Source organism: Passer montanus, unplaced genomic scaffold (genome assembly GCF_014805655.1).
Source record: "Passer montanus isolate IOZ18808 unplaced genomic scaffold, ASM1480565v1 scaffold142, whole genome shotgun sequence".
Lineage (NCBI taxonomy): Eukaryota > Metazoa > Chordata > Aves > Passeriformes > Passeridae > Passer > Passer montanus.
In genome coordinates, this window is record NW_024361164.1 from 409,036 (window position 1) to 435,554 (window position 26,519).

The 26,519-nt window shown below is 47.4% G+C and overlaps 1 protein-coding gene across 3 annotated transcripts in view; it reads left to right on the forward strand.

Moving 5' to 3' along the window:
- Positions 1–26,519, forward strand: part of KANSL1 (KAT8 regulatory NSL complex subunit 1) — a 77,247-nt gene that overhangs the window by 5,292 nt on the left and 45,436 nt on the right. For all 3 annotated transcript variants that reach the window (XM_039700574.1, XM_039700575.1, XM_039700576.1), the window contains exon 2: positions 9,152–10,520. In XM_039700574.1, coding sequence (XP_039556508.1) covers positions 9,235–10,520 — 1,286 coding nt within the window. In that variant the 5' untranslated portion in view covers positions 9,152–9,234. The remainder of the gene's footprint in view (positions 1–9,151; positions 10,521–26,519) is intronic.

The window sequence follows — 26,519 nt, forward strand, 5'->3', positions numbered from 1 at the left end:
TGGGCACACGCGAAGTTTTAAAAGTAAACAGAAAAAAAAAATTAAATTGCATAACCTCAAAGCTTGCAAAACGCGTGGAGGGAGCAGGTCCCGCGGCCCCAAATCCGGCTGGAAAATAGGAGCGGAGCGGTGCCGGTAATCCCGGTGGGCTGTCACCGGCGGGAGCCGTGTCACCGGCCGCTCTCCCTGATCCCGGGGTGCACAATAGCGTCATTTTCCAGGTGGCTTCCAGCTCCCAAAACCGTTTGGATGTATTTACTTTCCAGCCGCATATTTTGTATTTTATTTATTTCGGACCGGCCCTGCCGATCCAGGATGATTTTCCCCAAAACAGGCTGGAAGAGTCCGGCCATCCTGAAATGCTTTCTGTGATCCCTACGTGTGTTTACTTCTATCACGGGATTAGCATCTTCCAGTGCTTGGTTACGGAGAAATTTCCATCATTTGGGGTATAAATGGGGGTTATGTAGGAGGAAAAATATAGCGGTTAAATATACTGGGAACTAAACTTATTTTCTCCCCAAAAATCAGACCCACCTTCCAAAGCGAGGTGTCATCTCTCTTCTCCTTGAATTTGTGTCCAGGTGGAGCAGAAGGCAGGCACTCCATAGATTATATTCCCTGTTATGTAAAATGCACTTGAATGACAAACTGTAGTTTTCCATGAAACCGGTCAGGATATGGGAGGAACTGCAGGTTTTTTATTTGTTTTGACTGACCATTATATTTTGAACTGGTTCGGGCCATGATGTTGGTGGTTACATCATGTCATGTGTTGTGCACAGGGTGCTTTGTGCCCGTGGAAATAAGGTGAGGAGGAAGCTGATTCTGGCCGGGCAGGACCCGCTGCGGGTCGGTGCCGCTGCTGCGGGGGATAAAACACTTCTGGGGCTGGCCCAACATTTCTGCGTGTGCCCCTGAACCTCCGGCAGTCCAGGGATCCGTCTGCGTGCAGGCGTTTTCTCTTTAAAACCATATTTGTCCTTTTTATAGCCTTTGTTTTCATGGAGGAACCTCTGATGCTCTTCCCTGCTTTAGCGTATCCTCTTGGATTTCCATTCTGGCACGGGAACAGCGACGCTCCTCAAGCTGATTATATATATATATATATTTTTTTTTTTTTTTTAATTGAGAAGTCAGCAGCGTTTTAAATCTGGTGGAGGGGGCAGTGAGGAGAACCGGGGTAGCCCCGGGCCGGTTCCGTGCCCGGTTCTGTCCCCATGCACCAGGGACAGGCTTTGGCGCGGCGGGGATGGGGACGGTGTTGGTTTTTTTTTTGGTTTGTTTTTTTTTTTTCCCCCTGTAGCCGCACTGCCAAGGTAGCACAGCTGTGTGGGGCTTAATGGATTGATATGCTGCAGGAGCAGTTAATTGTGGAACTTGGTTGTGGTACTGTTATAGCTGATTTGTAATGATTTAGCAATGAGGAATGACTTGTGTTCCCTCGTCAGAGGTGATAAAGCGGCAGATGACCAGGCAGATGTGGCTGTGGGTTTCTCTTACGCCTTTTTTCCCCTGTTTTGCCTTTTATTTATTTTTTTTTTAAAGCTGTATTTCAGTCCTATTTGCTCTCAGAGATCATCCGGTAACCGGAGAGCTGGTGAGAGTGTGACATCATGCAAGGCAGGGGTGAAAACTGAGCGGTTCTGTGACCAAAGTCACTTCCTTTTGCCCTGTTTGTAACTCGTGTTTTGGTGAAGGCCACTGCCATTATCTAATGAACGCCCGGAACAAAGACTGTCTCTGGAGTTCCAGCACTCCACCCTTCCCTGCTCAGGCTCCACTTGCTGCCTGTCCTCAGGAACCTCAAAAGGCTTTTCCAGGGAGGATGACACTCAGTGGACAGCGAGGTAAAGATAAGGCCTGAGTATTCCTAGGCCCAGCCCAAGGGAAAGGGTAAAGCTTGGGGAGTGGGAGAAAGGGCAAGCAGCACATATTTTTATTTCTGGGCCTTCCCCCCACCCCCTTCCATACAATTTTCCTCTTCTGGAAAATTGCCTTTTTTCTGGCACCAGTTTTTGAGAGTAGGTCAGTGCTATCTCAGCCTGAACCCAAACAGCACCTGATTTTGCATTTTTCTGTTAGTTTTTTTTACTGGACTGAGAGAGAAACAGGTGGGTCAGCTTAGGCCTAAATGGGAATTTAATTCCTGGAAGGGTCTCAGGTGGATCACACAGTGATGAGACCAAATAATGAGTAAGTTCTGCACGCCTGCCTCTCTCTCCCCAATGTTTATCCTTCCATTAGAAAGAGCTCTGAGCACTGGGCAGTTGCAGTGGCAGGTGATCTGAGAAGCAGCGTTTCCGTTGCTGCATTTTATAAATACCATGTCCCTGCTCATGACTTCCAGGAATACAATGTCTATCTGGAATGAAAAGCACCAAAGACTCGGTTTGAAAATCCTTCCCTGTAAACAGGAGTTTGGCTGCATGTTTGAGGATGCAGTTTTCTGTGACAAATCGTTTAAATTGGAATAAAAGCTTTCTGTTCTTTCTCAGCTGGGCCAGGAGTTGTCATACCCAAATCAGCAAGAGTCTGGGTGATGCAGAACTTGAGTAAACATAATTCCATTAAACCCTGCATACGTCGGCCCGAGTTCAGAGCTGTGGTTTTGGAAGAGGAGAGTTTGGATAAGGTCTCATTCAGGTTTTTTAAAGCAAGTTAGAAAACCAGTCTGGATTTCTCCTGCCACAAGGTGCAGCCACCAGGTGACTGCCAGAGTTAGGAGAGTGAGACAAATGGAGAAATGGGAGATATTAATAGTTGAGAAGACTTAATTCTGGAGTTCTGACAGTGCAGTATCTGAATTTAGTGATGAAACTGTGCTGTTTATCTGATAAAATGAAGGAGAAAGGTAACAAAATTGAATCTCAAGAGGGGAAATGGGGGTAGCTGTCAGCCTGAACAGGCCTCGTCCTCATCTGTGCCCGAGTTAATCTCTTGCTGCAAACTCTTTTTTTTTTCAGATTTGGTGCAAACAAAAGTTTAATTGAAATACATATTTCTGTATTGGGAGCTGCTTCAGGCCTCAGAGGCCTTAGCAGAAGGTGGACCTTAAAGATTTCTAATTTTCAGCTCTCAGACGTTAGGAAACATCTCTCTGAAATCTTTATAACTTCCTGCCGAGGGCTGCAGCGACAGAGGATGTGATGGGAAGGTTACTGCGAGGTTGCTTTGCACTGGATGAGGAAGAGCCAGCCCAGCTCAGGCTGTAATTACGGCCCTGGAAAAGAACCTGTGATGTGAGAGTGAGCATCACCTTTGATTAAATGAGCATCTCTGCTCTGGAGCTGTTGGCACCCGTGGTGGGCTGTGCTCTCCTCTGAGATCAGTCAGAATCAAGTCTGGAAATTTGGCTGCCAGCTTGGGCAGGGGGCTGGTGGTTTGGGACACTTGGCTCTGCTCCTCTCTGGGCTGTTATTTCCTCTTGAGGACATGGCCACTTAACCCAAGGCACTCCAAAGGACTTTTTGTAGTGACAGCCAATGCCTGGTGCTAAAATACTGAGTATAAAATATAAAGTATTAAGGTGGTGCCATTTTTTGGGGCAGGGGGATGTTAAGAGTTTTGGAAACTTTTGAGCAAAGGTGGTGTGACTGTACCTAGTGAATGAAAATGTATCTTTAAAATTAAAAGGCAATTCTGTTTTTTGTTTAACTTGCTCCCCGAGTCCTGAGTTCAGTTTTTCATATTTCCTGGGCAACTTGCCCAGATTATGCGAAAGAAAAACAAAATCTTTCTGATACTGGATGGGGGAAACCTGGATTTCACAATTAAAGCTTTCTAAAATTTTATTTTATTTTGTCTCTGACAGGCTGTTGCTTTCTGCAGATGTCCCATTATTATTTTTGAACTATATTTCTTGTGATTTGACTCTAGATTGCAACTTTGTTCTGAAGAGTAGCTTAACAGCAATGGGTATTTTTATCTCCAGCCACTTAATTTTTCAGGTGAAGGCATTCTTGCTTTTAATTATTCACTTTTCCAGATTTTTTTGGCAGTGATGACAGTTAATCTTGCTTTGTGGCTTCTGTTTTTCTTTCTGACATCATATTGATGAAACCTCCTTTCCCTCAGATGATGCAATTGGTTTGGTTTATTTATATCCAATGAGAGTTCACAGGCGTAAGAGAGAATTATTATTGCAGGAGGAGATCTCAGAGTTGACCAGACCCTGTCACTCATGTGGACAAGGAAGTAGAAACAGCAGCTTTTAGTTTAATCTTGAGGGCTTTTCTTTGGAAACGAACAAAAGTGGAGCTCAGTAATATTTCTGGTATGTTCTTACTATTAAAATTCTTATTTTTCCCTGGGAGATCAGGTGCAAGTCTGTAGTGTTAATAGCTGTGGAATGTACTCATGTGTGTGTTGTAAAAATCTGTGGTCATTGTGTGTGTTCTTAACCATTTTTAAATTGATATTTTTTAAAAAAGAGCCTGTTTCCCAAATGTGGGTCACTGCAAGCACACAGTCTGCACGTGATAACTGGCTTATCAATAAGGTGATCGTCCTGTACTTGCCTGTCACGTTTCCTTAATGAAAGCTTTGAGAGTTGCTTCTCATGTAAATCCCTTTCTAAATTGGTAAACACCTGTCTTACAACTACAAAATGTTGAGAGGTGATAACAAAAAGAGAATCTGTTATGCACAGTTGTAACTTTGGTAGATGGACATTGTGGATGTGGAAAATATTGGTAGGGCTCAGGGAATTGCTGTGTGTTGTTACCTGCTGAGGTTAGCACAGATGATGTCTTTTACTTGCAAAATGAAGTGTAGAGGGATTATATTTTACCAAGTTTAGGGTTTTTTTGTGTGCTTTGTTTTGGTTTTTTGACTGAAACATATTTGTAACCACACGGACTCGAGTTAGCTGTGCTGTTGATTTGTAGTGGGGGAGGAGAGGGGAAGTGGGAATTGGTATAATACTCACTTCCTTCAGGGTAACTTTGCTTCTGTTGCTTCTAACAGCACCTTCGTGTGCCTCAGGAAATGGGTGTTGGGAGGACAGAGCTTGGGCTGAGGGGGTTTTAGGGTGCAGCAGTGCAGGAATTTGGGATCATGTCAGAGTTAAACCATAATCCAGGAAGGTCAACGTGAGGTTGGTGTGTGTGGATGGGGGGCACAGGTGATGGAGTGGGGTGGATGCCACGGTGGGATTGGTGTTGGGAGGAGAGCATGGACAGCCCTTCCAGAGGCAAACTGGAGTGAGTTGAGATAGGTGCCTCCTGTGTCCACTGCTCAGAGCTCCCCGTGTTCCTCGTGACCCTCACAAAGAATCCAGAGAGCCAAAACTTCCTGTGTTTGTTTTGGGCTTATTTTCTGGGGTACTGCACAAAATCACGTGCTTGGAAACCCAGTTCTCCTTTCAATGTCTGATTGTAAAATTGGGTTTTAGAAGCAGAGAGTGTTGAATAAGTCAGCAGGCCAGGGGATTGTTTTCAGGGGTGTCATGACCTGGTGCTGCTTCAGGTGTAGTGTGACTGGGTGTGTTCCTCCTGCCCCTCTGACCTCCCATCTCTGCCTCAGCCGTGTCCCTCTCCTCCCTCTGCTCCCTCTTCCAGGAGTTGGGGTGTTGGGTGGCTGAGGTGGAGTGCGGGCGAGGGATGTTGGGTGGCTAAGGTGGAGTGTGGGTCAGGAGTGTTGGGTGGCTGAGGTGGAGCGTGGGTCAGGGGTGTTGGGTGGCTGATGTGGAGTGTGGGTCAGGGATGTTGGGTGGCTAAGGTGGAGTGTGGGTCAGGAGTGTTGGGTGGCTGAGGTGGAGCGTGGGTCAGGGGTGTTGGGTGGCTGAGGTGGAGTGTGGGTGAGGGATGTTGGGTGGCTGAGGTGGAGTGTGGGTCAGGAATATTGGGTGGCTGAGGTGGAGTGTGGGTCAGGAATGTTGGGTGGCTGACATTGGTATGGGTCAGGAAGCCCCCTGAGGAGCCCTGGTGGCTCTGCTGCCTCGGTGGCCTCCCCTGCACTCCTGGGGGCCGAGGGAAGATGGGCGAGTTACGGTTACCCTGGTTTTACCTGCTTGCTGCAGCCTTTCATCTCGGCTCTGTTAATTACTGCTAAGTGCTCTGGCAGTGCTCTAGTTCTGCAGGGAAAATGAAGAACCTTCATTCACTCTTAGCTGAAGCCACGCCGTAAACACCACGCTGGCCTTCCAGAGGCAGCTCCTCTTGGGCCTTGCCAAGCCAAGTCCAGCACAGGGCTTGTGCCACGGCTGCTGAAGGCTGGGCTGGGGTTGAGCTCTGGTGGTGGAGCTGGAGCAGTGTCCAGGCACTCTGGCACTTCTCTACCAGCAGGGCTTGTGCCAGAGCAGAAGCCTCTTGGTCCCACCTTGAGTGCTGAGAACTAAAGACCTTCAGCAGGAAAACAGTGAAACGGGGGCCTGTGGTGCTCACATGGATCTGCTGATACCGATGGGTGACAGCAGGTTTGGTAGAACTTGCCAGCACAGTTTGGGTCCCAGGAGCAGGGAACAGATTGGGGATGATTCTTGGAATTATTGTGAGACTTAGCAGAATGTTCTGAAAGTTCCTCCGAGTGTGTGAATGACCTTCCCTTCCCATTCTGTGACCTTTCCTTTTCTTTATTATCCTTCCTCAGATATCTTAACACCTTCTCCCCTCCAATTCCCTGTTAGGAAGAAATTCCTGATAAGTGTAATACAGCTTTAATAACAACACTATAAACAGAGGGAGGGAACATGCTTACAAATGTTCCTTAATGTCTTTTCCAGGGGTTGCTCATAAAAGTTGAGATCTAATTCAGTGTTAGAGAAGCCAGTGCTGTCCAGCACACAGAGAGTTTATAAGGACTTTAATAAAATACAAAAAATAGACCCAGTAATTTTTGGAGGTCATCTTTAAGCTGCTGGAACAAAGCCTTATTCTTAGGGGAGGCTTTCCAGGCTTCCAAAGTATTCTAAATGCTGTCCACTCAAAGAAAAGTGGAGCCAAGGAGGTTTGCAGTGGCTTAGCAGGAGGATTTGCTGTTTTCAAGTGGGTTTGCTAACCCGGAGGAAAAAGCAGTGTCAAAGTTTTGCTTCCGTTTCCCACTTCTGTTAATTTAAGTTGATGACCTACAAATTAACTCCCTTCAGCCTGCATCTCCTGCAGGCTCCTGCCTGCCTGCAGTCAGTGCAGCTATGTTCATGAAGGGTCATTTAGCACCAAGGGGAGGGGGTTCTGCTCTTTTTGCAGTTTCCAAAGCCACTGTGGATGTCTCGTGGTAACTGTGGTGGAGAGCCCAGAGCCAGAGTTCCCTCTGGAAGGGAAACCCACATGTTTCTGCAGAACTGGGAACCTGGCAGGGGCACTCATTCCCAGCGTGTGTGTCTCTAGTGAAGGTCTTGGAAGGAGGCTGGAGTGGAGGAAGTCTTTATTCTGACAGTCTTCCTCCCTCCTCTCCCAAGGGTGTCTTAGTTACAAGTGGAAAGTTCCCTGCAAGTTCCTTTTTTTTCTTTCTTCCCTGAATAGGCATGTTCAGTTTTTATTTATGGACCCAAATGGTGACTAAAAGCCATTTTCAGTGAGTGTGGCCTAAACTTTTAGACATGCAGATCCTTTTTTAGTAAGGATAAAGTGTAGTCAGTTACAGAATACTGAAAGTTCTGTGAGCTGGGGACTTGGGAAGCCTGAGCCCTCCTCCAGCATCTTGATATTTCTACTGCAACAGCTTTTTTTAAGTGGGTTCCTTTGAGAATGTATTCTTCCTCCTCTGTCTCCTCCTTCTGTGTCACCTAACTGGATTTTATGGAGGGTGAGTTAGGACCAGGTGAGGGGCTGGACAGCTGACCAATGTATGTACTCATTGGAAACCACACAGAGCAAATAATTTTGAGCCTTCCCTCCATGGGAATGTGGGTTTGTGTCTCTAACTCATCTCTGACTTTTCACAAAAATTCAGGTTCTAGTACTTTGATTTTCAGCCTTGATGTCTTTCTGGTCCCTGTTGTGGAGAAGCACCTGAGTCTCATGTTGGGAGCAACTGGATGAGCCCAGAAACAAAACTGGCTGTGAAATTTTCCTTTTCAACATATTGAAACTTCAGATAATCCTTGCTTTTCCTGTAAAGTAGTGCATTAATATGGTCATTGGGGTGTGTTAATGAACAGCTACAACAAGCTTATGCAAATTTATGTGAAATTAGAGGATTGGCATATCAGGCAAGAGATCAGGGCAACTTTTTATTATTAAGTTGATGTGAAATATCTTATGAGGATGCTAAATAACTTGAGCAGTAAAAGGAAAATCAAGTAACTGTTTCACTGGCAGCACAGCCAGTTCTGTGGGTTATTTGAATGCCATTTTAAAAGGCATTTTAAAACACTGACATTTTTAGTGGTAAGGAAAGTGGGTGAATGACCAGAGACTTGTAGGTGGGTGGGAAGAGGCTGCAGTGTAGAGAAACTAAAAGTCTTTAGTTATTTCTTTTTATTTGTTTGCTCTAGTTGAATTAAACCCAGGCTTACTCTGACAGTCACTGTAGAACTCTGTGCGTGTGTGGGTTAATCTTTATCCATGCTCTTGACAGAGAAATGGCAATTGCTAACACTGGAAATCACCTGGCTCATTCGGAAATGTACTTCTGGGAAAGTAGGTTTCATATACACCAGGGAAGTGACTTTCTTGAAATCCAGGTTTCAGGGAAAGCGGAGGGGTTTCTTCAGCCACTGGGAGTTTAAGCATATGGAGATTTGTTCCCCTAAAGCCCTGTCTGTGTTACATGTTATAGTCAAATCTGTCATTTTTAAGACCCCTGAGCTGGCAGTAGAAGCACTGAAAACTATTTCATAGGTGTAGCTCAGGGATTTTAATGATGAAGTTGGTGAGCTGCTGGCATTGAAGAATAGGAGCATCCAGGACTGGAGCTCTCATGGAGGCCTGGAAGGGTTCTGGTGTGCTCCTGGATAGACTGAAAGATGGGAGTAGCAGTTACAGGCACTAACTGGGAGATCCTGGGGTTCTGGAGGGTTGTGTGCTCCTGTTTCTGCTCCCTGTGCTGCTCTGCTGAGCAGCTGGGGCTGCCGGGGGGAGGAGGCCGCGCTCAGCCCGGCGAAGCGCAAGCGTCGCATCCACATCTCGCCGCCGTTTTGTTTTCAAAGCGTTTGATTTATTTCCTCCCCGTGCAGCGCCTGACTGTGTGTTTTGCCTTCCCTGTGCAGGCTGCCCTCGGGAGCGGCAGTGGGAGGCAGTGGAGCTGGCCTCGGCAGCGGGAGAGGCTGGACTTCCCGTGTCTCTGTGCTGAATGGCTGCGATGGCGCCCGCTCTCACTGACGCAGCAGCCGAAGCTCACCACATCCGATTCAAGCTGGCTCCCCCGTCCTCCACCTTGTCGCCTGGCAGTGCCGAGAGCAACGGCAACGCCAACAACATCCTCCTGGCTGCCAACGGCACCAAAAGGAAAGCCATTGCTCCGGAGGATCCCAGTCTAGATTTCCGAAACAACCCCACGAAGGAAGAGCTGGGCAAGCTGCAGCCGCTAGTGGCCTCTTATCTCTGCTCGGATGTAACATCTGTCTCTTCAAAAGAGCCTCTGAAGCTGCAAGGAGTCTTCAACAAGCAGACAGTCCTTAAATCTCACTCTCTCTTATCTCAGTCCTTTTTGAAAACAAGTGATCTGTTGGGGAGGCAACCGGTGTTGGAATTCACTTTGGAGAATCTAAAAACAATGAGTACTAATAGCCAGCCACCTCTCCCACAAGCGCCTGTGAATGGCTTGGCCAAGAAATTGGCCAAAAGTACCAATTCAGACCATGAAAACTCTAGTTCTCTGAATGGTGGGAAGTGTGCTTCTCCTTCTGCTGCCCTCCAGACTGTTGACTATAACACAGGAGGTTCTGAATTGGGGGACTTGAAGACCGGGTTGACCAATTGCACTCTTCCACATAGAAGCCTTGATGCAGAGCACGCAACTCCCTTTAGCAATAATAGCACTGCAAATAAATCCTCCCTGAACTCCGCAGAGCAGCAGTGGGTGCTCGAGGGCGGCAGCGGGGACGCGCGGGTGCCTGGCGTCGGGAGCGGCAAGCTGGAGGAGCAGAAACCTCCCGTGCTGGCTGGTCACCACAGCGCTCTGGACTCCGAGATGAGGACGAGGGCCCTGCTGCGGCGTCAGGCAGACATCGAGAGCCGAGCCCGGCGCCTGCAGAAGCGCTTGCAGGTGGTGCAGGCCAAGCAGGTGGAGAGACACATCCAGCAGCAGTTGGGCGGCTTCTTGGAGAAAACGCTCAGCAAGCTTCCAGCCTTGGACCCCCTGAGGCATCGGAGCCAGCTGATGCTGACCAGAAAAGCAGAAGCAGCCTTGAGGAAAGCTGCGAGCGAGACAGTTACTTCGGAAGGCCTGAGCAACTTCCTGAAGAGTGATTCAATATCAGAGGAACTGGAGAGATTCACGGCCAGTGGCATGGCCAACTTGAGATGCAGCGAGCAGGCCTTTGACTCGGATGTCACTGACAGCAGCTCGGGGGGAGAGTCGGACGTTGAAGAAGAGGAACTGACCAAAGCAGACCCAGAACAACCCCACGTACCACTGTGAGTAGCACTCACTTGTTTCCTTTTGCTGGTGAGGTGGAAGGTGGCAGATAGAAATATGTTTTTTGTAGGAAAACACTAAATTTTGGATGGTCTTAGGTCAAATCAAAGAATTGTTCAAACTAGTGTGGTTTGCAGCACGTACAGCACTGAAGATAAAATTCCTCATGTGTACTGGAAATAGTCTTTGGTGTTTTTGGAGCAGCAAGTCATGGAAATAGTGGCTGGCTGGAGTATTGTGAGCTGCAGATGCAAACCTGGAATGCCATTAGCTGTTCTCTCCAAGATGCTTTGGTTCTGTCTCCTGAAAGGAAATGCTGGTTGCTTTACAATGGGAATATTTGTTGTAAACCTGTTGTGTAAAGTAAGGCCAGTCTGAATCTGTGTAGCTGAGAGCATATTTATGATTGGGGAATTATTTTATTTGTTAAATGGACTGCCTGGAAAAAAGTACTCAGAAAGGATTTGGTTCAAGTGCCAGCGGAAGTGTGAAACGAGTGTGTTCTCTTCTTGAATCTGGGAAATTACTGCTGGGAATTTTCTTCTTGTCTGGGAGTTGCATTAAATGATGACAACAGCTCCATAATTATGTTGTTAACTGGATGCTGTTTGCATAAGTATTAGGTGTCAGTGTGTGTGTGTGGAGGAGGAAGATCCTTCTCAAGGCAAAAGGTCTTGAGACAGGTCAGCGAAGAAGGGAAATTTTTGTTCCAAACCCAGAATTTTCCCTGGGAGTGCATACTACAGTATTTTGCAAAAATCTCTTAAGAGGCCATCTTCTGTGTTGTCTAGTCTGTGTGAAATCTTGCTTGCAGCAGTAGATGGTCTCTTCCACCCTGATGGACGTGTTGAAGCTCAGTCTGTGAAGTGTCATTGTGGTCAACAAAAAGGTCCCTGCATGGGCACAGGGATCCTGGCTGGAATGCTAATGGCTTTCACATCCAGGCTGGAAATAGTAACCAGGACTTCGGAGTTCCTGCACTGTCCTGGAGTTGTTCAGATCTCTCTGGAGAAATCACTGAATGGATTTGGATACCTGTTGTCCAGACTGTGTTAGTGACTGGTTGAGGGCTGTGTGGCACAGATTTTACTGAGCTGGGTGGATGTGAACAGTGGGCACTTGGTAACTTCAGCATCCTCTGAGAACATGCTCACGTGGATGAGTGCCAATAACCAGATGTTGCAGCTTTTGAATATCAGATTCCAGCTAAATGTCACATTATGTTTTGGGATGATGGCGCAGGATGAATTTATGCATGTGAAGTTGTAAATGTGGCTTGAAATTGGGTTTCTCCCAGTGCAAAGCTGGTAGCTAGCTGATCATGTGATCTCTCCTGGGTGGACATCAAGGGGTTCTTGTGCTCTTAGAAACAAGAGTTCAGTAACTTTATTCCTGTTTTATAACATCCACAAACTTACTGTTGGGATTAGTAATAGAATTGTATTTCTAAGTCTTGTAGTAATTATTGGAGGAGACATTTGATTAAAAATTTGTCCAAAATAATACTAAATTTCCCATATTGGGGGTTTCATGGCTTCACGTGTTGTCTAGCAAAGTGAAATTTCTTTGCCACTCCTCTTAATCCCAAGAGGAAGTGCAGCATTCAGAGACACAGTGTGTGAAATTCTTTGCTGACTTTTCCGCCCTTTGCGTTAGTCATGCCTTCACGTTCTGAGTGCTCTTAAAAAGCCAAAAATTCGAAAGCTAATAAAAAGGCTGATCCCTCTATTGTCTCTGGGTGTGTATGCACACTGGCATCTAGGCCAGGCCCACCAAAGCCCGTGTAAAGTTGGTGCCTGTGGGTATTCAGTAATGAGGCACCCGGGCACTGCCCGTGCTGTTGGATGGCTGCTGTGACATCGGCCCAGCTCTGGCACTGCCGAGGCTCAGTGCTTGTTGGTGGAACTCCTCAAGTCAACCTCAAGAGCTGGTACAAGCTTCTGAGCATATCTAAACACCACTCTTCTCCAGCAGTGCTAGGAGGCAGGAAGGGAAGAGTTTTCCACTGGGAAGCTGCCCTGGGCCAGCTGATGGTACAGAGCCATTGTTGTATGTTAGTGTGAGTGCAGAGGCTGCTCAAGGAGGGCTGGATTTTTTTTGTCTTTCTGAATTTCTTTAGAAGGAAGACATGAACCCTGATTATTTTAATTTTGATAGTGAGGTGGAATATCTCAGTGTGGAATGGAGACATTCCAAACCCACCTGGATGTGTTCTGTGTAACCTGCTTTAGGAGACCCATCCTTGGGTGATCTCCAGAGGTCCCTTCCAACTCCAGCAGTTCTGTGATTCTGTACACTTCTCATTGCTTGGTCACTGTCCCTTGGTTCTGCAATGCTTCTGGATGCCCCTGCCTTTCCCCCCAAAAATCTGTGTTTGCTTCTAGACCCTTAGTGAGAATTGTGCCACCAACAGTGCCTCAGAGCCTGCTGGCCATGTCACTGACCACTTCAGAGATTCAAGCAGGAGCGCCCAAAAGAGACAAAGACATGTTGACATCATGCTTAGATAAGAGCTGACCTTTGAGTTTTTCTGGTGTGGTGGCATTCCAGAACCGGTATCTGGTCAAGGACAGGCTTTGAAGCATTTGTGCTGTTCTGACCTGCCTGATCTCAGCTACAGAGCACTGTCTCCCTCAGAAATTCTTCATTCCAGTAGTGTTAGGGATGTATCAGAACTTGGTAGCTCCTTTTAAAGCACTCCCAGACCTGCTGCCCAGGAAGATGCTGTCATTCAGGTGCATAACCAGGCCATCATGTAATGCATAAACAAAGCAGGGAGGGATTTGTTACACCTTTGGGAAGCCCTGCCAGCCATGGGCTTGGTTTAACGAGGTGCTCCTGGTTCTCAGGCTGCCGATGGGGAAGGCAGGTGTGTGCAGGCAGGGCTGGGTTGTGCTGACTCCTTTGCTTTGTGTGCATCCAGGACCACCGTGCTGGATTGTGTCTGCTGCCAGGTTAGCAGGGCACAGGTCTGCTCACAGCTGAGATTCCCTGTGTGAGAGTGAGGATCACAGCTGAGATTCCCAGTGCAGAGTGAGGATCAGGAGAGAGCAGCTTTGCCTTTGCTAGGAGTGAGGAAGGCAGGTGGAGTCTCCCCTGTGGAGAATCCAGCCTTCCTTGGCTGGGTGTGACTGGAGGCAGCAGCGCCAGAGAAACCTGCATGACTGTGAAAGGGCCCAGGTGCCCTTTGGGAGGGTGGGCAGGCCCTGGCACAGGTGCCCACAGCAGCTGTGGCTGCCTCTGGATCCCTGGCAGTGCCCAAGGCCAGGCTGGACAGGGTTTGGAGCAGCCTGGGACAGTGGGAGGTGTCCCTGCCATGGCAGGGGTGGCACTGGATGAGCTTTAAGGTCCCTTCCAAGCCAAACCATTCCATGGTTTTATGTTGCTGTCAGCATGCTGGGATCATGAACTGCTTGTGAAACATGGTTCAGAGAAGGGCATGGAGTTCTTCCCAGTGCTGCTGGCTGAAATCTGGTTTGTGTGGCTGAGTGGTGGTTTAGAAAGTCACCAAAGTCCTGTTGTTTCTGTGTCCCTGTGCTAATACATTTAAATAGGAAATATTTCGTTTGGCTTGTGCACTTTTATAGTAGTTGCTCTTCTCAGAGTGGTGGTTTCTTTGGTTGTGTTGGATTTGCCTGCAGACAAGTTTAATCAGAATTTGTCAATTATTTTTGGCTGGTTGGTGACCTGTGCTGTGCAGTGATGTAGACATGAGCTGTTGAGTGGTAGGTGATTTAGTCTCTTTAATCCTCAACTTCAGTCTGTGCTATGGAAAAATTTTCTGAAAAGGTAATGAAACCAAATATTTAACTGGGACTTATCTTTTAGCTCGGGTTTTCTTATCTGGAAAGTCACTGTTTGGTTGGCAGTTGCATTGAGCTGCTGAGAGGGAACTGGAGTTCCTAATGACCAACTTCTCACACCACTGCCTTCCCACAGAACCTTTCCAAGGGTCAGACAGTCCCTACAGTACTCAGTTGTGGTTGTTATGATGCCTATGGCCACCATGCCTGAGCACACTTTAATTATCCCCATTTACTGAAGGGAAATCCCAGCACCTTCTGCACTTTGGTGTTGCAGTGAATCATTTCACAGGCTGTGTGTTGTCTCCTCCCTGCACTGCGTCACATTGTGCTGCTGGGATTTCAGGGTTGCTGGGCTTGGAGTAGTAATTAAGATTTCTTTTCCCAGCACTGATTTCCAAGTCCTGTGTTGGAGATGAATGCATGGGACACTTGGGTTGGGGGTTGTTTGAGGAGTGGCCAGAGTTGGTGCATCAGCTGACTGAGAAATGGGATTTAGAGATTCTGATTTTTTCCCCTTGATTATGTTTTTCAAGCAAGAACATGATAATGAAACCGGTATCTCCAGGCCCATTAAATTATATTTCTCAAATCCATGACTTCATGGAACTATGGTTCAGATCACAGATCCCACATGTAATTCAGAAATCAAATCCCACTCCATAGGGACTAAGAAAACTTTTCCTACTGGTCACAAACGTATTTCACTAAATGATTTATGCAGAGCAATCCTAAAAGTTTGTCTCTTACTCTTTATCACTTTTTCAGTCACCTGCTTGACACTTTGGGTGTTGTTTTTTGTTGAATTTTAGCTGTGCTTGTAGGTACTGATGACAGCAAGGTGCTTAACTGTATTTTTTAGCTGTTTATGAGAACTTGCTTATGTTGTCGGAGTTGTTAGTCTCAGCAGCGATGTGTTGGTCAGGAGAGAAGTCCTGCAAGCTCTTTCAGAAAGAGAGAGCAAATCCTGAAGTGTTTTTGCTTAGCCTTTGAAAGCAGAACAATAGAGTGGCTGATTGTTCAAAAATGCTTAATCAGGTATCTGAAATAAGTAGGACACTCCAAGTCCCTCTTGCTTTTAAGGAAAGAGGGCAAACAAGACTAGTCAGTTATTTCTCAAAGAGATGCTGGTTCTAGTACACTTTTTATAGATATTATGGGTGTCTAATAAGTTGTTTCTGACTTTTATTGGAGCCTTGATCCTCATGCAGACCTCAGTGGAGAATGGCAGGGAGGTTTGGTGTGGGTTGGTGGCCATCCACAGACCTCAGATAAGGCAGCGTGGTTGTCTTTCATCTGAAGGGAATTTGGTGCTTTGGTTTAAATTTCATCTAGGCTGAAAGCCCCTTCCACCCCAGAGGAACCACCACCAGGTTCACATCTGGGATTCTGTGAGCCAGCACTCAGAGCTGGGTCACACGTGCAAGGAATAACATTTGGATCAGTGCTGTGTTGAGGAAAACATTTGAATTTCGTGTGTGTGTGGTGTTGAATGCAGACAAAGCATCTTTCTGGCAGATGCCTTCAGTGCCCCTGCAGCGTTGTGGGTTGTTCTGTTCAGAGGCAGGTCTTCTCTCCCAGTTTGTCAGGCTGGGCTGGCCTGGTGTATGGAAGATAATGCAGAGCCCTGGGAATGATTTGGTGTCTGGAACTGCCAATAAACTGCTCTTTGTCTCTGCAGCCCTTACCCAGAGTAAGAACAGGCTCTAGTTCAGATTTTCTAGGAGTTGTGGGTGACACTGTGAATAGGGTTAAATAAATATTTACTTTACTTTTCATTGGAAAAAGCCTGTCACAACATCTGAAGCAGCAGAAAAAAAAATTTTAGAAGTTTGTGAATGTGAACTGGTGTTAAAAACCCAGTGTGGTACTTACCTGCTTTGCTGCAGTCTCCTCTGAAATTGAAGTCAGTGTTTAAGCAAGGGAAAGGGGCCCTGTTTAGAGTTAATCTCTAATATTGAAGTCTAATACACCTCTGTGGGGGGTGGGGAGAGACTTTTACACTGTGTTGCAGCAGCATCTGCAAGCTGACCCAGCTCAGAGCTGCATTTTTATTCATGCTGGTACTGACAGAAGACAACAAATGACTGTGTAGCTGAGATTACAAGTGGAGCAAGGGTGAGTGTGGAATTCCTTAAGGAAGAGGTTGTAAAGGTGTTCCCAGGTGTTTTCCTCAGAGATTTGGAGTTTCATTCTGCAGTGACATGGGCTTCCCCCCCTCTTCTGTTCTCTCCTCCTGCAGATCCTTTCTGGTTGCACTCGCTCAGCAGTGCTAGACTTCCAGCTGGGGGAAAAATGTTTTTCTTGCTAAACTGGCACTACCCCAAGAGATTTTTCCACGGAGTGTGTTTTGGGCACACCCTGGATGTGGGGCGTTCTGCAAGTGTCTCGTTTCAAAGGCTTGGGGAGCTCGGTGTCTCTGCTGGGCTGTCCTCAGATAAAACGCTTTAGGTAGGAGAGAATTCAAAAAATTGGCTTAGGTTTTATTTGCTGGATTTTGGAATGAAAGGAAGGGCTTAAAAGTATAAATAGGTGAGGGCCTGTGTATTGACTAGGAATTCAGATGGGAAGTGGGAAGAGGAGCTTGAATTGCTGTTGGGTTTGCTGCAGTTGCCCTTCTCATCTCTGGAGCCAGCTGGGATTGATTCAACTCTCCAGTGCATTTGGAGTTGTCTCTGGTTGTGACTCTGCATTTGAAAGATTTGCTTTCACTTGAAGTACTGGAATGGTTTGCTTAAGTAAGATCCAGCTCCTTCTTTTCTTTACCTTTTTTTCTTTTTTTTTTTTTTTCTGTCCTATTTCTTTTCACCCCCCTCTGACCTTCCCTGGGATAAGGTTACTTTCTGGAATGCCTGCTCCAGGTTTGACCTCAGCACTGAACAAGCTATTTATGGGAAGGGTACCTGGCACAGGCATGCCGAGTTAAGGATTTGCTAAGGATGCCTGGGATTTTCCTGTAAAATGTGCTGTTTCATTGCATTGCATCAGCAGTGAGGGGCACGGTGCTTTGGTGAAGGAGAATGTTTAAAAGGGCACAGTCAGAGTCTTGTGCTGTTGAGTCTTCCTGTTCACTGCTTTTGTTACAGGCTCAGAAATTCTGCAGCAAATTGGTCACGTGGAGGGTGTTTTCCTTTTTCCTGCCTCTCCCCAAACCAGCCCCAGCCCTGTGCCAGAGCGTGCTGGGCAGGGAGGGCACCCCAGGAAGGGTCACCCTGGGCTGGGAGGGCACCCCAGGAAGGGTCACCCTGAGCAGGGAGGGTCACCCTGGGCTGGGAGGGCACCCCAGGAAGGGTCACCCTGGGCTGGGAGGGTCACCCTGGGCTGGGAGGGCAGCTCTGGGCAAGGATGGTCACCCTGGGCAGGGAGGGCACCCCAGGAAGGGTCACCCTGGGCTGGGAGGGTCACCCTGGGCTGGGAGGGCAGCTCTGGGCAGGGATAGTCACCCTGGTCTGGGAGGGCATCCCAGGAAGGGGAGGGTCACCCCTGGGCAGGGAGGGTCACTCCAGGCAGGGAGGACAGCTCTGGGCAGGGATGGTCACCCTGGGCAAGGAGGGCAGCTCTGGGCTGGGAGGGTCACCCCTGGGCAGGGAGGGCACCCCAGGAAGGGTCACCCCTGGGCAGGGAGGGCAGCTCTGGGCAGAGAGGGCAGCCCAGCAAGGGATGGTCACCCCTGGGCAGGGAGAGTCACCCCAGGCAGGGAAGACAGCTCTGGGCAGGGATGGTCACCCTGGGCAGGGATGGTCACCCCTGGGCAGGGAGGGCACCCCAGGAAGGATCACCCTGGGCAGGGAGGGCAGCCCAGGAAGGGATGGTCACCCTGGGCAGGGATGGTCACCCCTGGGCAGGGAGGGCACCCCAGGAAGGATCACCCTGGGCAGGGAGGGCAGCTCTGGGCTGGGAGGGCACCCCAGCAAGGGATGGTCACCCCGGGCAGGGAGGGCAGCCCAGGGTGTGTTTGGGGCTGCCACGAGGCTCAGAGCTGTCAGGTCAGCGAGGTGAGCTCCTGGCAGATGGCTGTTCTGTCCCCGATGCTCAGTGCAAGCACGGTGTCTGTCTCAGCTGCAAAACGAGATGTTCCCTGCGATAGTGGTGGCACAGCTCGGCTGGCACATCCCGTGACGCGCCTGCTTCTGAGGCACTTCAATTCCTGCTGCCTTATGAATGAGCACAGGGTGCTCTCCACAACTCCTTGATTCTCAAAGAGCCTCTGTTTTAAAGAGGTACAGCTCCTGTCTGTGCATCCTGCCTCTGTAAAATGCACTCACAGAATGCTTTAGGTGGGAAAGGACCATCCAGTGCCACCCTGCCATGGCAGGGACACTGTCCCAGGCTGCTCCAAACCCCAGTGTCCAGCCTGGCCTTGGGCACTGCCAGGGATCCAGGGGCAGCCACAGGTGCCCTGCTCAGAATGAAATTCCAGAATTTTGAATGTAATTTTACTGCCTCAGAAGTGCTTCCTTACAGGGTGGATTTGTGAAAAGTGACTTTGTTTGGCTGCTGGCTTAATGAAATATTCAGTAATTTAAAGCAATGCCCAAAAAAACCCCAAACCAATCCCCCCCACACTGCAATAGTGACTTTTTTTATATTAGGCTTGAAACATTTGATCATCAAATTACCCAAAGAGGGAACTAAGGATGATCAGGGTTCTCCTCATGCAGCAGAGCTTTAGGCTTTTGTATTTTGTGACATTTTTGCAGTTTCCATAGTAACACATAACGATGTTGTAAGAAATGTTGCAAGAATTTTTATTTGTGTAAGGGAGGACTTTCAAATATTAATGGAAAGCAGTGTGAATTGGAGGGAAGTGTGTGTGATGGGAGGCAGAGGGAAGGGTTTGATGTAGTGCCTGGAGTGAGCAGCCATCCGTAGATTGAACTGGTCTTGGCCAGCAAACAGGAAAATAAGAGAGTTTCAGTCATCTGGGGAATGTTTGCCACAAAATCTTTCTTCTCTGGTGCTGTAGGTGAGGCTTGAGAATATCTGCTCTTGCTTGTTCTCCTGGGCCAGGTAAAGAACGTTTTATCTCCAGAGTGCTTCTCATCCCAGCCTGTGTGCAGCTGGAGCTTCATCTCCTTCCATGATGTTAAAGATTTGGAGCTGTTACCCACTGGCATTCATGGGGGGCTCTAGGCTTAGCTGAGATAAAATTGGATGTCTTCATTTAGAAGCCTTTGAGGCAGCTCATAGGCTCAGTCTGCATTTCCTGAATTCCCTGGTGGCTCCCCTTTAATACCCAGTGCTGAGCTTTGGCTGTTTCGGGGCTGGTGATGTTGCATTAGCAAATGCATTCCACTCCTGAGAGGGAACCAGAGAGGTTTTTTTGTAGGTGCCATAGACAGAAATTGAAAAAAGAAAAAAAAAAAAAAGGATTCTTGAAGACAAAAAGGTTTAGTGAGGGATATTTGTATGCACATATGAAATAAGAGTTGTGAGTTAGCAGCTCTGCTGCCAGGCCTGCATTTCCTCCCAGCTGTGTGGCTTGAGGCAGTGCAGGGCAGTGAAAGTTCCCTGCCCTCTGGATGGAGCTCGTGGGAGGCCAGAGCCCAGCACAGGACCCGAGCAGCAGCGGGGCAGGAGCTGTGCCTGCTGAGAGCTGCCAGCTGTGCCTGCTGTGCCCTCCTGCAGCCTGGGCAGGAGGAGAGAGCAGGGCACTCGTGTGGGCACAGAGCAGGGATCTGTGTGAGCAGAGCTCACCTGAGTGCACAGAGCAGGGATCTGTGTGAGCAGAGCAGGGATCTGTGTGAGCAGAGCAGGGATCTGTGTGAGCAGAGCTCACCTGAGTGCACAGAGCAGGGATCTGAGCAGAGCACTCCTGTGGGCACAGAGCAGGGATCTGTGTGAGCAGAGCTCACCTGTGTGCACAGAGCAGGGATCTGTGTGAGCAGAGCTCACCTGAGTGCACAGAGAGGGATCTGTGTGAGCAGAGCTCACCTGAGTGCACAGAGAGGGATCTGTGTGAGCAGAGCTCACCTGAGTGCACAGAGCAGGGATCTGTGTGAGCAGAGCTCACCTGAGTGCACAGAGCAGGGATCTCTCTGAGCACAGGGACACCTGGGCAGGGCACAATTTCAGTTTTCCTGGCTCTGCTCTGACAAGCCTGAGCTGCTGTGCTCCCAGCTGCTGCTCCCTGTGCTTTGATGGGAGGAGGTGGTGGCTCTTCCTGTTCTTAGTGACTTTTTCTCCACTGGAGTCCCACATCCCAGTGGCCAGGGGGAGAATATTTCTGTTCAGCAGGCGTTGCTATTCCTAGGCTGGGACAGTTGCATGAATAAAAATCGCAGCAGCTAAATCTGCCTATTTTTGTGTGAATTGGAGCCCTTCTCCATGTGACTTCTGCTATTCCCGTGCTGGCTATTTCAAAAAAATGAGACAATCAGCCTTCTGTAGATCTGCATTTTGAATGCAGAACACTTGCAGGGCTCTTGCTCCATGTATGCAACATTTTGTGGTGTTGGCTTTTACTGTCTCAGGCTAAAACAAGAAAATTATTCTCTCTCTGCTCCTTTCATGTTGTAGGTAGCTCTGCTGCCATTAGCAGAGATTTCTGAAAGTCAAAGGCAAGGTGCTGTTTATACTGAGACAGCAGAAAATAATGTTAAGAAACTAAGTACATTAGGAAATCTCCCAAGGCATTAACCACTTTTCCTACGTCAGGGTGGATTAAATTGATACTAATTAATTTTCAAGTATTTTTCATTGTGATAGACACAGCTGAGTGTCCTGTAGTGACTTCTCCAAGTTTTGTTGTGCGTATATTGGTCAAAATCATCCCATTTTAAACAAAATAAATCTGAGTAGTAGTCAGCCACTTAAAGGAGATTCCTCAGTGTGGTGATTCATATTGTGCCTAAAGACAGCTTTCCATACTCAGCCCTCTCTCTCCCCCCTACCATCCCCCTCTCCCTGCCTCTGGAAATGGGCAGGAAGCCCGAACCAGCTTAACTCTGACTTATTTAAGCCTACTTTTAATAAGTATATACTTGTAAAAAATCTTACCTGAAGGCTCTGATTGACATTGTGTTGTGTATTAGATGTTAACCTGGTTTATGAAGTGTGTAACTGCTGGTTTTTCTTTTTTGGCTGCCTTTTTCCTGCATTTTAAATTCCTCCTAACAAGCTGGAATTACATCTGTCTCCAGTTACAGAGGTTCTGTGCTGGTTCACTCTTTTGTGTGAATCTTTCACTTGTCAGACCTGCCCCAGTGCCCCTCCTCGAGTATTCATGGCCAGAATGGAAACAGTTCTTTTTTTGAATGGAAAGAGTTCTTTTTTTTTTTTTTTTGCAGCTAATTACATTCATGGCCAGAATGGAAAGAGTTCTTTTTTTGAATGGAAAGAGTTCTATTTTTTTTTTTTTTTGCAGCTAATTCTCCTGCATGCTGCCTCTTGAGATACAATTTTGAAATAAATACTATCCTCTGAGGAGAGAAAATTTTCATGACCCATCCTAGTTGTCAGTGGCACAACTCCGCCTTCGTTTTTCTCCCTTTTTTTCTCTGTACCAGCGTGGTTTGATTATGTTAAACTCCTGAAACCAAAGCCCTCCAGGCTGGGTACAGGTAAGCCCTGATCAGATTAGCTGCTCTGCAAATTGAGTTGGTTATTGTGCCAATGTTTTCTTGTGCTTGAGCAGTGAATTTGTGTGCTAGGACAAAGTGCTCCTCTCTGAAAAATTAAAGGAAAAATTACTTGATTGAGCATTTCAGTGTGAAAATTATCACAGAATATCTGGAGTTGGAAGAGGATCACCCAGCCCAGCTCCTGGCTCTGCACAGACACCCCAGCAATCCCACCCTGTGCCTGCTTTGCTCCCACAATAAAAAGATGCTCTGTGAAAACTTCTTTATTGTTTTCCTCTGATGTCGTGGCATTCCTCAAAATCCCTTTCATCTACTCCTTGTCTGCTTGTTAACAACCATCTGCATGCAGAGCACTTGGCTACTCTCAATCTCTGCCTTACATCATTGAAGTTTCCCCCACTCCTCCTTTTGGTAGGATTTTTTTTCCTCTCTAATGTAGGTGTTTGAATTTTTCAACTAGTCAAACTAGTACATAAAGTGATCTTCCTGTTCTGGGATTGCTGCAGTTGTCATACTGGGGGGAAAAAAATATTGGTTTACTTAAATTTATTAGGCCTGGGAGAAAACTTTGCTGCCCATGTGGCTGCCCCATCCCTGGCAGTGTCCCAGGCCAGGCTGGATGGGAGCTGGAGCAGCCTGGGACACTGGAAGGTGTCCCTGCCCAGGGCAGGGAGTGGCACTGGATGAGCTTTAAGGTCCATCCCAACCCAAACTATTCTGCGATTCTGTAAAACTCTGTAATTTTCCTTCCAGTTTGAGAGACTGCAACCAAAATTTTCAAGAAAGCATATCCAGGGAAGCCTTTTTATTTTTTTCCTTCTTTTTTTTATTTCTACTGTTGGTCCTACGGAGCTCTGCTGGATTTTTAAAGTGAGTTTGGCTGCTCGTTGCCCAGTGATTGGGGATTTTGTTGGATGAGAAATAGTGGGATGTGCCTGTCCTCACTGCCCTTGGGAGCTGCTGACCTGGTACAAATGGGAGTATTAATTGAAGTAATGGAGCTCTCCTGTGTTTCACTTCATTTCTGAGAGTAGCTTGTCCAGAAGCATCTTGGTTTATTTATTTAGCTGATGCTTGGTGGGATAAAGGGGGTTCTGAGAATTTGTGATTTATCTCCTTAGCTGTGGCTCATGCTGCTGTCTCAGAAAGGAGACAGGTATTTCCCTTCCTCCTCCTCCTCCTCCTCCCTGCCACAGAGAGAGCAGCAGCTGCCCGGCTCCCTCCAGGATTAATCATCTCCATCAAACCTCTGATCATTTTTTGACACACATGAGGGCAGAGAGCTGATGGAAAAGTGTTGTCTTCCTTCACAGAGAGGTCTTGGAGAATGTAGAAATCCGTGCAAAAATCTCTTTTCAGTCAGCCTGTTAGCTCAGAGCTGGGTGATGTCACTTCTAAAGCTGCATTTATTGCACAAGATTGTATGATAATTTCAGAGGGACATTTTCCCTTTTTCCAAGGTTCTTTTCTTTTTTATTTAGATGGAAACATCCCACCCTCTCTAGTAGCCATGAACTCCCTGGCCCTTTGAGGGAGCTGACAGTGCAGAGCTACACTGGCTGATCACAGTTCCAGCTCTTACCACAGCTCATTCCAGCTCCTCTAATGAAAAAAAAAAAATAGAAATTGTCCTATCTCTTCCAGAGCTGGGAATCCTGTAGATCTGGGGAGGTGCAAGTGTGTAATGGTTTGGCTGCAGGTCCTGCTTGGCCCTCTGGACCCTTGCAAATGGACTCGCAGCCACGGCTCTTTGTTCATGGTACAATGACTTTTGTGTTGGCTTTTGTTGTGAAACTCTTGGCTTCAGAGTTTGTGAATGTGTTTGAAAACCTCCCATGTGTTGCACGCTCTCTCTGACACTGCAGTGAGTTGGATGGGCTGGGAGAAGGACTCTGTCCCAAAGCAGGGAACCCCCAGCTCAGGCTGGGGTTCCTGGGGCTGGGGAGGGCTCTCAGCCTTTGCAGCAGCCTTCAAAAGCCCCATGGGTTATTGAAAAGGAGAGTTCTCAGCCTTTGCAGCACCCTTCAGAAACCCCATGGATTATTGAAAATGAGGCCTCAGCCTTTGCAGCACCCGTCAAAAATCCCAGTGGATTATTGAGGAGGGCTCTCAGCCTTTGCAACACCCTTCAGAAACCCCATGGATTATTGAGGAGGGCTCTCAGCCTTTGCAACACCCTTCAGAAACCCCATGGGTTATTGAGAAGGGGGCTCTCAGCCTTTACAGCACCCTTCAGAAACCCCATGGGTTATTGAGAAGGGGGCTCTCAGCCTTTACAGCACCCTTCAGAAACCCCATGGGTTATTGAGAAGGGGGCTCTCAGCCTTTACAGCACCCTTCAGAAACCCCATGGATTATTGAGGAGGGCTCTCAACCTTTGCAGCACCCTTCAGAAACCCCCATGGATTATTGAGAAGGGGGCTCTCAGCCTTTGCAGCACCCTTCAGAAGCCCCCATGGATTATTGAGAAGGGGGCTCTCAGCCTTTACAGCACCCTTCAGAAACCCCATGGATTATTGAAAATGAGGCCTCAGCCTCTTCACAGCACCCTTCAGAAGCCCCAGTGGGTTGAAAACCTCTGTTCTGTTCCTTGTGTGAACCTTCTATAGTTTTACCAAGCATTAAAGTCTGGAGGATGTTGTAATACTCCAATTATTCTCATTTGCTGCCTTTCCTCATGGATTACTTGACAAAGTTGCCCCAGTTCAGTTTTTTTGGCCCTTGTGCTGGCTTTTAGATATGTGAATGTGACATGCTTTGCTGCTGCTTGTAAATAAAAAAAAAACTAAATTAAAAAAAAGTCTAGTATTCACATCTCTGGAAAAGCCCAACTCCTAGAGAGTGGTGACTGCAGGGTGAGTAATGCTCCATTCACTCCCACTCCCTCTTCCCCCAAAAGAACAGGAAAACCCTCCTGAACACATCTTTGATAAAAAATCCTCCTGATGAGATTGATGTCTTGATTTTTTGTGAGACTGAGGAAATTTGGGATAACGATGGAAGCTCTGCATCTTGGATGAGATATTTTAATGTCACCAATCAAAACATCTTCTAAAAATGTCCTATCTTCAAGAAGAATCCATTCTTGCAAATTTGAGCCCAGTATTAAAGAACATACTGTTGGTTGCAAAGGGTCCAAATTAAAGAAACAGACCAATATTCCTCTCTCTTTTCTCCCTTTCCAACTCCTTTTAGAATTGCTGGATATCTATTGCAGACTTCACACAGCATGAAAATAAAATTAGGGTATGAGATGCTCCAAACTGTGGCACTTGAACTGCAGTGGAGTTTGCTCAGAAGGTAGAAAGGGGCCTGATAGCTCTACAGATACTTTTATTCTGTCTCCTGCCTTGTGTCTTGGCACGAAACAAACATTATCTAGTCCTTGTGAAAAGTCCTGGAGTAGAGAGTGTGTCTTGGCTGAACCTGATTGAAAGGGCTGAGGAAAATCTATCCAAGAAAAATAAATTTCTGGTGGAGCAGCCAGCAGAGTGTGTGACATGAATCACTTCTGGAGGGATGGGGGTGGTACACAGAGGTGGTTTTGGTTTGGCTCTGGAAAATACGGGTGAAATGGGGGGATAAAGACCATTTTTATGTGTCCTTTCAGACATAATTAAGATACAACCATCTCTTTATAGCTTAAAATAATTCAGTTCTTGGTGTTTTCTCACAATTTCTTGTTCCCGTGGCTTCTCTTTCCACCTTGTACCCTTTCTGATCTTCTTTTCTTGTACTTTCTGATCTTCTCTAGATCTTGCAGAAGAGCTTCTCCTGTTCTGTGGACCATGGAGTTGGGTGTCTCAGACAGGGCACTGTTGGCTTTCATCCCAGAGGGAGTTGGATGCATTGGTTTAAATTTCACAGCTGTTTTGGGGCAGAGCAGACGGCCTCAGCCCCAAAGTGCCAGCAGTGACACGAGCCCCACAGAGCTGCTGTGGGGTTCCTGGGGCTGCCCCAGCTCTGGGGCTGTTTTTTTGCAGAGCTGCCTCTCAGGGCTGTTTATTTAGCCAGGGAGAAGAGCACAAAAGCCACCCCTGGGTGTCGAGGGCACGGTTCCCAGCTGCTGTCTGTCCTCTCCCCAGCCCCTGGGGGTTGGGGCTGGCTTTCCCAGCCTGTGTGTGGCTGCCTCCTGTCCCTGTGCAGCTCCTTGCTGCTGCAGGTGAGCCAGGAGCTGCCCTGTTTGCACTTAGAGCAGTGGCAAACCTGCCACGTCTGCTCGATACAGCCCCGCATTGTCCTTGACAAGGAAAGAGCCTTCCAGTAACTCACCTTGCCAGCAAGAAATAGGATTTATTAATTTATTTTTTTTTATTAAGAGCAGCTGAGTTGCTTGGAGTCGGCGTGGTGTTTAGTGACACCCAAGGAGGATGTGCTTTTGTGAGTAGAAAATGCTGTTTAATTGCTCAAGACAGCAGTTTATTCTTTCACGTTATGGAATTCCAGTCTGTGTGAACCCAGCAATGTGGCTCTGAACTCATTATTTTGATTTCTTGCTCGCTGCCTTGACATAGTAGAAAGCATCTCTCCCTTGCAGAATGAAATGCTGAATCTTTCTCTTCTAAATGAGATTAAATTAATACTGTGTTCTGGGGAGCTCTTTTTCAAAGAA